Raw genomic sequence first — 16,413 nt, 5'->3', positions numbered from 1 at the left:
CTGGTGACCCTTCCTCAGAACTGTATTGAGGAAGGGTCACTGGAACTGAAACGTTAACTCTGATTTATTCTTCACAGATGCTGCTAGACCTGCTGAGACTTTCCCCAGCAACTTCTGTTTTCATTCCTGACATTCAGCATCTGCAGTCCTTTCGGGGCTTTTATTGTAGCAAAGAATTTAGCTCAGAGGAGGGGACAGAGGGAGAGGCGACGAAGGGGAAACAGGTATGTAGGTGATAGGGAAGAGGAGGAGAAACTGTTGAGGTGACCTATAGAGTAGAAAAGGAGGAGATGAAGGTACAGGGGGAGTGAAGGGAATGAGTAAGGAATGGGCAAAAGCTAAGAGGAGAGGAGGGAGACAGGAGGAAAGCAAGGTGAAGGCTGGAGATGGAGAAAGATAGGGAGCAAGAACTGGAGAAACTACAGGAAGAAAAAGAGAGAAAACAGTGAGCGGGATGGAATGTTGGTACAAGACATAAAGTGGATAAGGTGAAAGAGACAGGGTTCAAGACTTGCCTGAGTGAACAGGGATACTGTACAACTTTTGGACAAAAGGTCAATGTTTGTCAGGGCATCATGCATTGCTTGAACAGTGGACTCATTTTTGATTGGCCGTGAAATGGGTTATGGTGACTATATCTTTTCCAGAGTCCATTGTCCTTGGCCAACCCCAAATTCCTTTCACACTCTGCCTTTGCAGAAACTTTCTTTCAAATGTCCAGTGAGGGAACTTGTGGATGTGTTTTATTTTGGATTATTATTTTTAGAAAGAGCAATGGATAAAAAAAAGTCCCTTTAACAGTTGTGTGAAGCACAATGAGTGCCCCTTTCACATAACTTCATGCTGAAACCAATGCCTATAAATGTAATGAGTGATAATGGGAACTGCAGATGCTGGAGAATCCAAGATAATAAAATGTGAGGCTGGATGAACACAGCAGGCCAAGCAGCATCTCAGGAGCTGAGATGCTGCTGGGCCTGCTGTGTTCATCCAGCCTCACATTTTATTTCTTATAAATGTAATGCTTTTCGAATACTGAAAACATCAGTTGTTTCAATATATTACTGATGTCATTAGTTTCTAATACTATTTTCCATTACTTTTGTAAAGAGAATGAAGATGTTGAGTATCAAAGCACCTGCATATTTACAGCAACTTGTGTCTGAATGCTGACTTTAGTACTATGTCACCAGGCACTTTACAGGAGCATTGTGAATCAGAATTTGACACTGCAAAAGGCAAGAGGGCTTTTTCTAAACTGGGTTGAAGATGTGAGTTCTAATAAATATCAGATAAAAGGAAAGAGAGGTGGAAGGATGGAATTATTTATGGAAGGAATTCCAGACCATCATTTAGCATTGACCAAGGGCAAATCTGACTGGGATCTCGAGTAAATTTCCTACCATTTTCCAAGTCAAAAATGCCATGAGTTTTTTAAAGTTCAATGAAACAGGAATGTTGGAGTAAGAACAGGCCATCCAGCCCCACAAGTGTATTCTATCACCAACTGATATCTTGGCTGAACTGTTAACTAACTTCATACACCCTTTGAATATATACCTATTAGTTTGGTTAAGAATATAATAATAACCTTTTGATAACCAAAATTTATCAACTTCAAATTCAGACTGAACAATTAATCCAACACCGATGAGTGATTGGATTGAAGCTTGGTGAGACTAGACATAAGGAAGGATAAACTTGCAATAGAAGGAGGGCAGGGGAGGTTCAGTCGATCAAATCTTGGATAGTGACAGTGTTCAGTGACAGGAAATTGAGCAAACCGGGACTGTATTCTTTGGAGCTAATGGGAGCACAAGATGCTGCTTGGCCTGCTGTGTTCATCCAGCTTCACACTTTGTTATCCTGTATTCTCTCGAGTCTAGAATAACAAGAAATGATGTTATTGAAACTTCCAAGATGGCTAGACAGGGAAGATGCTGCCCTGATTGGGAGTTATCTAGTATCAAGGGATACTATCTCAGAATAAGGGGCAAAACATTTAGAACTGAGATAGGGAGGAATTTCTTCGCTCAGAGGGTGGAGGATCTTTGGAATTCTTCCTGCAGAAGGCTATGGAGGCTCAATCTTTGAGTATGTTCAAGGCAAATGCCCAGAGTTTTCACAGTAGTAGTAGCGCAGGAAAAATGACATGGAGGTGGAATGGGCTGCTCCTGTCCCTCTTTGTGGAAGAGAGTTCCCTTGTGTGTAGAAGTTCCAAATTTCACTTTCCAAAACTCTGGTTCTAACTTTTAGTCAATACCCCCTCAACTAAAGATTTGGAGAAATAGTTGTTGTCTATTTTATCTATCTGCTTACATAATCACAGAATTGTTATGGCACAGAAGGAGGCCATTCGGCCCATTATGTCTGCATTGGTTCTATCCTCTAGTGCCAATCTCCTGCTTTTACACCTCTATCCCTGCACACTAGTTCTATCCAAATAATCACCCAATGCCCTCTGTTTCCCCATGCATTGTGACAACCCCTACTTAATTATTCTTCAATATTCTAAACTTCAGAGAATACAATCTTTCCTTCCATCATCTTCCCTTATAATTTAACCAACTAGAGTCCATGCATCATTCTGGGAAATCCATGCTGCATTTCCTCTGAAGACCAAGAATGGAAGAACAGTCTTTGACTTTATGTCTCATCCTGAAAGTAATGTTTCCAATGATGCAGCTCCCTCTCAGAACTGTCTCAGTGTAGAAATCATGTGTGAATCCCTCTAAGTTAGAAACTGAGCCAAACCCACAGACAACCGATCCCTTTTGAAAATTATTTGGATATGGTATAAAGGGTCCATTAAAACTCATGCCAGCCATCACTCATTAAACAGCTTTTATTTGTACAAGTTACATCGAGGATCCTCTAACAGCGGGCCTTTCGGCACTGGAGTTGCCCCACACCCAACATTCCTGCAGCCAGTCTAACCTGCGAGGTAATCGACACCTCTCAACATCTAGGAAACCTACACTGCACATCCTCAAAAGACCAAAATAATGGTCTAGTGGTTAGGATTCAGTGCTGTAGCCCCTGGGCTCAGTTCTCAGTCAGGGAAAGGCAATTTACTGGGGCATAGGCAGAAGACTGGTATTAGATAGTAGAGCTGGAGCAGTCACAATGGACTGAATAGCCTCCTCCTGCACAAAAATAATTCTGTGCACATCTTGGGTCTGATCTGCAAATTCGTTAGATCCTATCCCTACAATAACCATTTCTACTTTGAAGAAAGATACAATTTGCATCATTAATGTACAACAAGAACAGCAATAAAGTACAACATGTTGACATTGTGGTCAATTGAGGGATAAATATTGGCCAAGGCTCCCTTGAGAACTCTCCTTTTTCTTCAAATACTGTTGTGGGATCTTCTTTGTTCAGTTAAGAAGGCTAAAGAGGGTTAAAAATCTCATCAGCAAAGAGGGACCACCAACAGTGCAGCACTTCCTCAGTGCCATTGTTTTATTCAGCTATTTCCTTTGTTGAGTTGGTGATAATGGGAACTGCAGATGCTGGAGAATCCAAGATAACAAAGTGTGAAGCTGGATGAACACAGCAGGCCAAGCAGCATCTCAGGAGCACAAAAGCTGATGTTTCGGGCCTAGACCCTTCATCAGAGAGGGCTCTCTGATGAAGGGTCTAGGCCCGAAACATCAGCTTTTGTGCTCCTGAGATGCTGCTTGGCCTGCTGTGTTCATCCAGTGTCGCACTTTGTTATCCTTTGTTGAGTTGTTGTATTCATAGGCACACATTTCCTTAGAGGCTCAGTCTACTTTGATGAAGCCTGCTAGACTCCTAATGGGAGAATTCATTCTCAGCTGTCGTCTGCACAGTTCCCTGGAATCTCATCAAACCCTCAGATTTAGGTGTTTCTAAAATTACGTCTATAAAGACAATGATTGTGTGTGTGTGTGCATGCAGGCATGCGCAAGCATTCAGTCCACTCTCACAGCTGTCCTGTCTTCACCACAGGATGGGAGAAAAACCAACACAAACAATGAATGGAGGACAAGGACAGCCCAGCATCAGGGCAGAGATGCACTGTCTAATTCTCTATTTACTCCTAGAAAACTCCAGAGAGTTGGATTCCACTAAACTTGCTAATTGTAATGGCATTTTTCCACAGAGTTTGCAACAAGCAGAGTCTCTGAGTTTTGGTGGTGGGGGATGTGGAGGCTGGAAGGTGTATTAATTGGGCCAAAGCACGTAGACATGTGTCACAAAATCTGATTGTTTAATGTTCATATTTTCAGTGTCATAGGTGCCATTTTAGGTCCAAAATGGTGACCGCGATCCACTCTGCATATTTTTGGCATGAAGATACAAGATCAAAATCCTTGAGGATGTAGAGTTAGCAGATTAAGATATCAGCACAGCCTAACACTCAGCGTTTCTGGAGAAGATTTAATGTTAAGAGAGAGTGTTTTATACGACCAGACCTGCTGAGATTCTCCAGCGTTCTCCATGTTTGTTACAGATCTCCAGCATCCACACCATTTTGCTTTTATTTCAGAGTCTGAGACTGACTGGACACCAACGTTGCATTTTCAACCTCAATGCTCCTGCCTGTCTTGACCTCGACCAGCTAAAGGACCCACCCAGTCGGTGATACTTAAAGCCTTTTTTTAAAATTCACTCATTGGATGTGGGCATCACCGGCTGGGCCAGCATTTATTGCCACCCCCTAGTTGTAGCAGAGAAGGTGGCTGTGAGCTGCCTTCTTGAACTGCTGCAGTCCATCTGCTGTGGGTGGACACTTTGGAGGAGAAAGCGGTCCCTAGGAAAGGCAGATAGTTCCTGCCCCACTCCTATCTCTTTGGTTGTGGGGGTCAGATTGTAAGTGGCGCAAGTGGTGGAGAATGATACTTTGGATGCGGAGGTTGGTGGGGTGATGCATGAGGACAAGGTGGATTCTATCTTTATTTTTGTTGAGGGGAAGGCGATGTAAGGGCAGAGGTGCGGGAAATGCAAGAGATGCATTTGAGGGCATTTTCAATCAGCAGACAGGGTAAGTTACAGTCCTTAAAATAGCAGGACATGTGCAGGAATGAAACGCACCACCTTGGGAGCAGACGTGGCGAAGACAGAGGAATCGAGGACAGAGGAATAGGGGATCACATTCTTGCAGGAGGTGGGTGAGAGGTGTAGTCTAGGTTACTGGGGGAAGTCAGTGGGCTTGAAATAGATGCTATGCTGATGTTTTTATAGGTGGCAGGACAGCACTTTAGACCTAGTGGTTACAAGTGCATCACTAGGCAAGTCGTCAAACGATTTGAACTCCACTCCACACAGTCCAACCCAGAACATGATCTCTATATACTGGGCTGGTGTCCATTAGACTGCTGGTATTCATGCAGAGTGACCACTGACTCAGGACCATGTTTCTAACCAAGTTGGGTTTGACGCTGCAATTCAGACAGCCAGCTCAGAATCCTGGATTAACAGCCAGAGGCTTGTGCCCATTTGATGCAGTATGAACTGGCATCAGCATATGCAAAATGGAGATGTGACATTCATGCCACACAAATTACCAAGCAACGACTATTCCAAACCAAAAAAAACCACAGCCCCTCACCCCTTGACTTTCAGTGGCATTGTCATTACTGAATCACCCACTTTCATCATGGTGGGAGTTACCATTAACCAGAAACTGAATGGAACTGGACTAGCTACACTGTGTTGCCATAGTATAGCCTTAAAGCCAGGTAAGACTGTTATTACAGAGAGATGACTGATGGTGATTTAACCTGAGGGCCACCATGCCTCTGGCAAGGGGCAAGATTGAGAAGGGGAGTCTTTCACGGTAACCTCAGCCCATGCAGGAACTAAACCCAATGATGATGATTTGTAATGATAACTGCTGAGCATTTGTGTGAGCACCTATGCCTCAATAATGTCAGACCACATGAAACTAGGAGTATGTAGATTCCCAGAGATTTCCTCCATTACTCTCTCCTGTTATACAAAATAAAAGTTGTCGATATTCACTGACATGGTCTGGCCACCATCTGTCCACAACCCTGATACAATCTTGCTCCAATTGCCAGTCACCTAAAATCTTAAGTACAAAGTTGAAAATATTCAACTTAGACCTTCCAAAGCTTTGGCTTACAGATTCTTTAACCTAATTTAGCCCTGCAATCATACCACTTTAAATGGTGCCCCATTGTTCCCAGTATTCCTTCCTTTCTGGCTACATCTGCAATAGTCCACATTGCAAAATTCCCCTTAATAAATGTGCCAGTCTCCCTCTCAATAAGTAGACCTACCAATGCCCTGGATCCTAAGTCATCTGCACCTCAACTCTAATGGTTCTACATCCCTCAATACAATCACTCAGGTCTCTTTGAAAATGTTCTTCTTTCATCAATCCTTTCTTGCATCTCCTTCATGGATTTGTGGCCTATTGTTACAACCCCATCATCTCTAAAGCACCTCAGATCAATTCCCTTGGTTAAAGGCTAAACAAATTGTTGCCTTTAACTGCTCTGCTACAGAGCCTTGGATATTAGAGTAGGTTTGAGTGTAAATTTTTTTTTGGATCTTAAATCACTTGGGGAGATTGATGCGAGGACCACCTGGAAGCATTTCCCATTTAAATTTATTCAGCAGTTGTAGTCTCACTGGCCGGGTCAAAATTTACCACTCGTCGTCAATTACTCAAGCTGCCTTCTTGAACTGTTGCAGACCATTGGGTGTAATGTTGTTACAGAGGGATTTCCAGGATTTTGACTCAGCTACACTGAAGGAACAATGATTATTTTCAAGTCAGAATGGGGCTTGGAGGGGAACTTGCACGTATATGATCCCATTGTCCTTCTAGATGGCAGCAGACATGTTGGGCTTGGAAGGTGCTGTCTGAGGAAGATCGGTGAATTTGTGCATCTTCAGAACAGTACAATTACAATGAATGGGCTTCTACCCTGTACAGTACATTAAAAATGACACCAATGCCAGACCTGAACATAGAGACAGTTCTCCTTAGTAACAATATAATATTCATTTATTACTAGTTGGCATATTTCTGCTTATTTATTTCTAAAAAAAAATGTTTATGTAGCGGCAGTCTTACAAAAAAAAACAAGACAAAACAATCCCTCCTCTCTCAGCACAATGCACTTTCCATTGTCTTTACAGAAGACTAACTGGAAGTAGTTTGGCAACGATAGTGGGGAGGGGGGGTGGTGTAAGGGTTTGGAGGAGAAAGATTTATCTAAGCCTAGCAATTTCTTTTTGAACCAAGGAATGCCCAGTGACTAGGAGACTCGTTTGACAAAGTTGAGTGGAAGTGAGAAGGAAAACAGCCTCCCTAGTTTGTACAAATGTCACTGTTTGTTGCAGGAGCATCATTTGAAGACTACATCATCAAAACTAAAAAAAGGTTAGAAAATGGCTTGCAAGCATTTTGAAATAAATGGCCCTGGAAATATTCTTTTCTTAAAAAAAATTCTAAAGTTTAAAAAAAAATACTGTCAGATGGATCAGGGAAAGGTTTTGGGACTTCTCAGAGAAAGATGTTTTGCTTCTGGTTATATCTGACCGTTCTCCCCATCAGCGGCTCCCTCAGCCGGTTATTGAGATGACAGGGGTAGAGAGCCATAAGTCAGGTTCTCAAGGAGTTAAAACCCTCTGTGGCATTGCAGGGGTTAGTAGTTATTCGCATCCACAATCCCCACGCTCTGCCAAGGAGCAGCTTCCAGCAGGCCCCCTCATTAAGGGTAGGTCTTCCAAAGGGGGGGGGCAAAAAAGTAAGATGATGTTAAGAAAGGAGCCCAGGTCCCATCTAGTGCAGGCATGGAGCTAGCCAGCAATGCAAACAAAGATACGTCCTAGAATTTAACTGCATCTCCATAGGTGAAGACTGTACTCAGCTGTTGGATCGGAGATAGTTTCCTCCTCGCCAACCTTCCAATCAGACACATTCCTCTGGCCAGGAACACACGATGGGATGTCACTCCAGTGTAGTATCAGTTTCTCAGCAGCATGAGGTGCTACGCATTGATCTGCCCATGATCCCAGAGACAAGACACCAGATCCAAATCTTACAAAGGTGATTCAAAGCAAACTCTTTCATTTAAAGGTTTCATGTTTCCTGGCTCACTTTGGTTAGAAGTAACTGTTCAAAACAAAAAGTTTGAAATTGCCTTGTTTTGCCTGAGGGGATAGGACACAGGATTATTAAAGGCCTAGGGATTACACCAACAACTCCTATCCACATCCCCTGCCCTCTGTCTACCCCTACTCCGCACAAACTCAGCAAAAAGGAACAGGTCAGACTTTGCGCTTCTGTAAGCACCTCACTCCTCTAACTGAAATAAAGCCTGGTTTTAGGGAAGGTGTTTTTACACTGAAATGAAAGAGTCAAGGATTGGAGAAGAGAACGTGAGCGAAAGGAGCAGATTTGAGAAAAGAATTTACAAAAATAACTTTCCCTTTTTCAAAATGGAATTACAGTCGAACATTGCTCCAGTAACTAGCACATGCTCGGGCTCCCAAGAGCAATCCCAGCAGCCTCTAGTGCATTTGCCACCGGCCTCTACTCCCGTTTGCGGAGGATGACGTATATTATGCTGCTGAGAAGTGTCAAGGGGAAGCAGATCCAAGCCAAGATGTACGAAGAGCCATACGTTCCATTCTTGTCGGCAGAGTGGAAGTGAACGGTGTAGACACTAGCTGCAGTGATCACGCAGAGACCTGGAACAGGACACAATCATTGTTAAATAGCACAATGTTGTGTAAGCCACTTAGTAGCACAAAGGGTTAATTGACTAATAAGATTAGATCTACCCATTAGGGTACAAAAGGTGTGTCCCTGGGAGGAGCAAACCAATTGCAAGACAGTTTCTACACCAGTTTTAACGTGCAAGATCTATGTCAATAAATAGTCCTATATATTTGCACTTGAGTTTAGCCCGAGGTCTTGAGATTCTCATAGAATACAGATGTAATCGAACTACCTATTAAGTACTATGTGATTCACAAAATACTCCATACCTAATTTAATTCATTTGTGGGATGAGGGTGTCACTGGCAGGGCCCAGCATTTATTGCGTGTCCCTAGTTGCCTCTTGAGAAGGTAGTGGTGAACTGCCTTCTTGAGCCGCTGCAGTCCTCCTTACGGAGGGCACAATGCCCTTACGGAGAGAATTCCAGGATTTTGACCCAGCGACAGTGAAGGAATGGCAATATATTTCCAAGTCAGGATGGTGAGGGGCTTTGAGGGGAACTTGAAGGTCATAGTACGTGTAATAAAAGTACATTGTTCAACCGCAACAAGCCTCTCTTCTTCCAATGACTGTGGGCATTCTTCCCCAATTGGCATCAGGAACTTCAATTTGTTATTTACTGTTTTACTATAGTTTAATACTTATCATAACGTAAACTAATAAGGGGAATTAGTAGTAGTGAATCTATGCAAGGCATCTTGGATGGCATTAGCAAACCTGATCATGTGTGCCTTCTCCTTGGGAAATGCCAATGGCTTTTACGTTGAGATCAGCAAAAGAAAGTCAGACAACAAGGTGTAGAGCTGGATGAACACAGCAGGCCAAGCAGTATCAGAGGAGCAGGAAGGCTGACATTTCGGGCCTAGACCCTTCTTCAGAAATGGTGGAGGGGAAAGGGGTTCTGAAATAAATAGGGAGAGAAGGGGAGGCGGATAGAAGATGGATAGAGGAGAAAATAGGTGGAGAAGTGACATCCAGGTCAAAGAGGCAGGGATGGAGCCTGTAAAGGTGAGTGTAGGTGGGGAGTTAGGGAGGAGATAGGTCAGTCCATGGAGGACGGACAGTTCAGGGGGCAGGATGAGGTTGGCAGGTAGGAGATGGGGGTGGGGCTTGAGGTGGGAGGAGGGAATAGGTGGGAGGAAGGGCCGGTTAGGGAGGCAGGGACAAGCTGGGCTGGTTTTGGGATGTGGAAGGAGGCAGGGGAGATTTTAAAGCTTATGAAATCCGCATTGATACCATTGGGCTGCAGGGTTCCCAAGCAGAATATGAGTTGCTGTTCCTGCAACCTACGGGTGGCATCATTGTGGCACTGCAGGAGGCCCAGGATGGACATGCTGTCTGAAGAAAGGGAGGGGGAGTGAAATGGTTTGCGACTGGGAGGTACACCTTGAAACTTTAACTCTGATTTTTCCTTCAATGCTACTGCCAGGCCTGATGGGCTTTTCCAGTAACTTCTGTTTTTGTTTGTGTAGAAAAGTTACTGGCCTTACCAGTAACACTTGTATCCAAGTGAAAGATTAACTAATAAACACGATGCTGAATGACCCATTGCAAACTTCCCACGTGCAGCACAGAATGTCGGTGTCATACAGTGTGGAAACAGACCCTTCAGGTTAGCTAGTCCATGCCGACCATGCTCCCAAACTAAACTAGTTCCACTTGCTTACCTTTGGTCCCTCTCCCTCCAAACCCAACTTATTCACTCACTTATCCAAATGTCTTTTAAATGTTGTAACTGTACCCACATCCATCACTTGCTCAGGCAGTTCATTCCACTCATGAGCCACTCTGGTTAAAAAAAGTTGTCCTTCATTTCGTTCTTAAAGATTTTTCCTCTCATCTTAAACCTATTCCTTCTAGGTTTAAACTCCCCCACCTGAGGGAAAAGACCCTTGCTATTCACCTTATCTATGCCCCTCATGATTTTATGCACTTCTATAAAGGTCACCCTCAACCTCTTCCACCCCAGTGAAAATGTCCCAGCCTATCCATCCAATTTAATCACTCAAACCCTCCATTCTCACTGACATCCTAGTAAATCCTTCTTGAACCTGTTCCAAATTAATAATATCCTTCCTACAGCAGGGTGAACAGAACCACACAACAGTATTCCAGAAGAGGCCGAACCAACATCCCGCACATCCTCACGTTGCGCAGGGCATCCCAGCTCCTGCAGTCACAAGGTATGAGCATGCTAAATCTTAACCATCTTGTCGAATTGTGACACAAATTTCAAAGAACTATGTTCCTGAACTCCTCAGTCTCTCTGTTCTACAACACTCCAATTCCCTACCATTAATTGGCTAAATCCGACACTTGTTTGTTTTATCAAAATGTAATATCTTGCATTTATCTAAATTAAACTCCGTCTGCCACTCTTCAGTCCATTGACTCAATTAATCAAGATCCCTTTGTAATCTTAGGCACCCTTCTTCACCGTTCACTGCACCATCAATTTTAGTGCCTTTTGCAAAATTAACCTTGCCTTTTATATTCTCTTCAAATTGTTCGAGTTGGCTCCAAAGTTCCTTTTAAATGTGATTTAAAAATCTGTACATGGCAACGTGAGCATCATTGGCTCTCTCCCTACCCCCAAAGGAGGTGATGGTGAACTCTTATTTGGGCCTGCTGGAGACTGTATGGAGTTGGTGCACCCAGTGTTATTAGGGAGGGAGTTCCAGGATTTTGACCCAGTGAGCATGAGGAAAAGCGACATTATTCCAGGTTAGGATGGTCTGCAGCTTGGAGGGGGAAGGTATAGGCAATGGGAGTGCCAAGGATGGAAATCACCGGCACTGGTGCTGCTCTTGGCCTGGGCCCACAGCCCCAGCTCTGCTCACAAGTGTGAGCACAGTTAATCCCCAAACAGCCCTGAATCCTAACATATACCCCCAATCCCAGGCCAGGGCGCTGGTGTTCCCATGCATTTGCTGTCAAAGCCCTTCTCGTCAGTTTGGAATCTCCAGCTGAATGACAATGCTTGCCTGGGAAAAGGGGGATTTATATCCAACTAGTACCAGTTCAAGAGTCTGGTTACTATGTGTGGGCTGATAATCATATTTAACAAAAGGACACAAGTTTAAGATATTAGGTTTCTTCTTGATCCATTGCTATGAATATACTGCTAATGGGTGGCTCAGTGATTAGCACTGCTGTCTCTCAGCACCAAGGACCTGGGTTCAATTCCAGCCTCGGATGACAGACTGTGTATAGTTTGCATGTTCTCCCCGTGTCTGCGTGAGTTTCCACTGGGCGCTCCAGTTTCCTCCCACAATCCAAAGCTGTGCAAATTAGGCTGGATTGGCCATGCTAAATTTCCCCATAGTGTCCAAGGATGTTTAGACTAGGTGAATTAACCACGGGAAATGCAGGGGATGAGCTGGAGTGGGTCGGGTCTGGGTGGAATGCTCTTTGGATGGTCAGTGTACACTTGGTGGGCGGAACGGCTTGCTTTCACATTGTAGGTATTGCATGAAAAGGATTCTGTCCTGATCAATTCAACCCTGTTATTTTTAGAGACCCAAGTCCGGCCTATATATGACTCCAAACCCGTAGCAGTGTGATTAACTCTTAATTATCTTTGGGGTGATCTAACAAGCCACTCTGTTTGACAGCAGTTAGGGATGAGGTAATGGGTGCCGATATTGGCAGCGATTCCATATCCCAGTAAGGAATAAAGAATATTCTTTTCCTTCAATGCGTTTAGGTCAAAGACATGGAACTCCTTCCATAATGGCACTACACCATTGCAGCGGCTCAAGAAAGTAGCTCACCATCACCTTCACGGAAAATAGGAACAGCAAATGCTAGTCTAGCCAGTAACAGCTGTGGCACATGAGTAAGTAAAAGCAGAAGGTATGCTTAGTATCAAATCATAGGTTGTTGTGCTGGAGCCTGGCCCTTTCTCCCAAATATGAAACAGTGGTAATGAGACTGATGTAGATTTACTTGGCCAATGTGTTTCCCGTTGCCATGGAGGGGAGGATGGAGGCAGCCATTTTGAAATCAGGCTACAGGCTTTCTTGTAAACCTAACATTATCAGAGGCAGGAGGGCAGCTGCAATTTTGGTCTCAAGTGATCTGAAGCTGACTGGGCGGATGGGGAGCAGGATGACAGACATTGGCCAGGCTTGCAACTCTGCAGCAGAGAAAATGCTAACTCTATTGTGTGCCTTAGGGAACGGGGGTGAGAGTTCACACATTATTTTAACCTAATCCGTGAGGAGTGAAATACAGCTGAAGCTAGGGGGAGAATCTGGTGAGAAAACTCAGTGGAAGACAGGATAAAGGACTGAAATAACATTCTTGGGAGCTGTAAACTACATTAGTCTGAGAGAAACGAATGTCTGCTTAACAGACTGAGTGAAACAAAATTGGAGTTTTCAATTGTATTTAAAAGACAGAGTTGGGGCAAAATATGAAAAATAGTTTAAAAGCTTAAAGGCCTACAAAAATAATTTTTAATTAGGTCTTTTATCAGTGATATAGTACAAGTTCTTCTAAAATGTGAAACTGTGACGCATCAAGTTTTCAGCTAGTAACCATTTGGATATATCACAGTGTGGTTTGGCAACTGCTCTGCCTAAGATCACAAGAAACTAGAGAGAGTTGTGAACACAGCCCAGTCTATCACGCAAACCAGCCTTCCTTCCACTGACTCCATCTGTACCTCCCTCTGCCTCGGGAAAGCAGCCAACGTAATCAAAGACCCCTCCCACCCCAGTTACACGCTCTTTCACCCTCTTCTGTCAGGCAGAGGATACAAAAGGTTTCAATACGAATAGATTCAAGAACAGTTGTTATGTGACTTTTGAACAGACTTCTCAAAAGTTATTTCTGACCTCTCTCCCCCTGCATCTGTAACACTGTATTCTGCACTCTGTTCTGCTCCTCTGATGTAGCTTTTATGGTACAAACTGCCTGTGTAGCGTGCAAAACACCACTTTTCACTGTATCTTGGTGCATGACAACAATAAAAATCAATTACTAGAAGTTCAAATTTCTCTACAATTTAACCAGTTTCTATGGAGATCACAAGACGCTTGATAATCAGTATTAATTACTCTCCTATTCAATTTCCAGGGCAGCATGTACACGCGTTGTGGAAGGAATGCTGAATGGAATTGAATGAATGCCTTTATTAGTCACAGAAGTGTACAGCCCAGAAACAGACCCTTCAGTTCAACTCATGCATGCCAACCAGATATCCTAAATAAATCTAGTCCCATTTTCCAGCCTTTGGCCCACGTCCCTCTAAACCCTTCCTCTATTCATATAGCCATTCGGATGCCTTTTAAATGTTGCAATTGTACCAGCCTTCACCCGCTCATCTAGCAGCACATTCCATATACGTACACCCACTTCATGAAAATAAAATTGCCCCATAGGTCCCTTTTAAATCTTTCCTCTCTCAAATTAGACCTCTGCCTTCTAGTTTTGGGCTCACCTACCCTGGGGAAGAAACACCTCGGCTATTCACCCTATCCACACCCCTCATGATTTTGCAAACTTCTATAAGGTCATCCCTCAGCCTCTGACACTTGTTTTAAATCAAGGCGTTTTACTGTGATTTTCCATCAGGATGGTAAGATTTTCTGCCTGGGCTCTCTCTGGATGTCTGCCTTTGTAATTTCAACAAACAGAGATAGCACACCGAGCCATTTTTTTCTTTTTAAATCCCATCTTGCAATGGTAGTCTCTAGGTGGTCTTTAAGAGCAAATGTTGCACCAACTTACAGGAGAGCAGCTGAAAGAGACCTGTGAAGATAAATCGATTTCCCTTCTTCAGCGTGAAGAGCTGGCAGATGAAGACGAACAGCCCACAGCAGGCGAAGATCACAGCCAGTACCATGCCAGCCTGGACAGTCTGTAAATATTCTGAGAGGCAAAACAGATCAAAGATTAGGGGTCACCACATGACAAAGGAACCTCCTAGGGACCGTGTTATTTACCATTTGCTGCATGCTTTAAAGCAGCAATTGACAGCATTTCTTCCAACTGATGTTCATTGTCTTACAGAAAAAAAACACACGGTGTGGGAGATTAGTGGTGCAAATTTTCCCCTTCTCCCCACAGCTTCAGCAACATCATTGCCACATTGTTTCTGGAACCTTCTGGGTCACCCACTTCTTCACCCACTTGGGGTCCCAGAAAATTGAATTAGCTTTATTGTCACATGTACTCATTTGAGTACAGTTAAAAAAAAACTTTGCGTTGCCACTTACAGTACATCTTAGGAACAAAAAAGGTACCTAGGTACAGCTTCTTCAGTTAGATTACATTCAATACAGGGTGGAAACAGGCCCTTCAGCCCAACAAGTCCACACCACCCCTTGAAGCATCCCACCCAGACCTATCCCCCTATAACCCACACACCCCTGAACACTACGGGCAATTTAGCATGGCCAATCCACCTAGCCTGCACATCTTTGCACTGTCGGAGGAAACCAGAGCACCCGGAGGAAACCCACGCAGACATGGGGGGGAATGTGCAAACGCCACACAGACAGTCGCCTGAGGCTGGAATCCAACCCGGGTCCCCGACGCTGTGAGGCTGCAGTACTAGCCACTGAGCCACCGTGCCGCCCCAAACTTACAACTTAGTTACGCTGTAACTATGTCACAATACACAGCGCCTTCTTAGGTACAGAGTACATTGGTACAGTGCTCAGTTAGGTCAGAAAAACAAAAGTTAAAAAGACAAACGGTACAGTTCCTATCCAAAGGCTCTCCACGGCACAGCAGAGCAGGGGGCCTCCACATGATCTGACCACTGTCTGTCACCGCCACCATTTTGAACCAGGACACCAGCACCACTGTTACAGGTCCCTGACATCTCTGCCTACCACTGATCACCGCATCACAGGCTGGGGCCAGGTGTCTGAGGCCAAGAGAGTGGGGAGAGACAGAGACAGAGTACCGGAGTCAAAAGGCAAACAAATAATCTCCAGTTTGCATCTGTCCTGCCCTTGTTTTATTCATCTCTCTCTCTGGACCATGAGTCCCCTCCTGTCATCCCTTCACTCAGTCTCCTGTAAGCAAAGAATATAAAGAATTTTCCTGAAACCTCAGTTCCCAATTATTGTCCGATTGATCACAGATCAGGACCCCAGATGACCCTATGGACGTGGTGAACTTGAATTTCCATTCTGTTTTGAAAAAAAGAGGGGACTGATACAATCAACATCACTGTTAATGTAAATCCACTGGCTGTCCAGAGAGGAACTCTGGAGTGTCACACCTGTGTGTGGGACATGGATAGGGCGAATAGCCAAGGTCTTTTCCCCAGGGCAGAGAGTCCAAAACCAGAGAGCATAGATAAAAGGTGAGAGGGATAAGATTTAAAAATGGGACCTAGGGGGTAAATTTTTCAAGCAGTGTGGTGCTTGTATGGAACAAGTTGCCACAAGAAGTGGAGGCTGGCACAACTACAACATTTAGAAGTCATCTGTTTGAGTATATGAATAGGAAGGGTTGAGGGGGATAAGGGCTAAGTACTGGCAAATAGGACTAGATTCATTTAGAATCCTGGTCAGTACTGACGAGTTGGACCAAAAGGTCCATTTCCATGCTGCACGACTCTGTGATTCTATGTATCAAGAAACTTCAAATGGAAAAATGAATGAATTGTAAAACTTGGAACTGTAATCTCCTGGGAGTCTCTCAGAGTGTGAGCATGACG

At 44.0% G+C, this 16,413-nt stretch overlaps 1 protein-coding gene across 2 annotated transcripts in view; it reads right to left on the bottom strand.

Moving 5' to 3' along the window:
* Positions 1-6,991: 6,991 nt before the first annotated feature.
* LOC125447169 (peripheral myelin protein 22-like) overlaps positions 6,992-16,413 on the bottom strand; it is a 52,873-nt gene continuing 43,451 nt past the window's right edge. For both annotated transcript variants that reach the window (XM_048521360.2, XM_059640464.1), the window contains exons 4-5: positions 14,469-14,609; positions 6,992-8,700 (exon numbers count right to left, since the gene is read on the bottom strand). In XM_048521360.2, coding sequence (XP_048377317.1) covers positions 8,543-8,700; positions 14,469-14,609 — 299 coding nt within the window. In that variant the 3' untranslated portion in view covers positions 6,992-8,542. The remainder of the gene's footprint in view (positions 8,701-14,468; positions 14,610-16,413) is intronic.

Source organism: Stegostoma tigrinum, chromosome 38, assembly GCF_030684315.1.
Source record: "Stegostoma tigrinum isolate sSteTig4 chromosome 38, sSteTig4.hap1, whole genome shotgun sequence".
Taxonomy (NCBI): domain Eukaryota; kingdom Metazoa; phylum Chordata; class Chondrichthyes; order Orectolobiformes; family Stegostomatidae; genus Stegostoma; species Stegostoma tigrinum.
The sequence above is the reverse complement of the archived record's forward strand: the minus strand, read 5'-3'. Positions and strand labels throughout refer to the sequence as shown.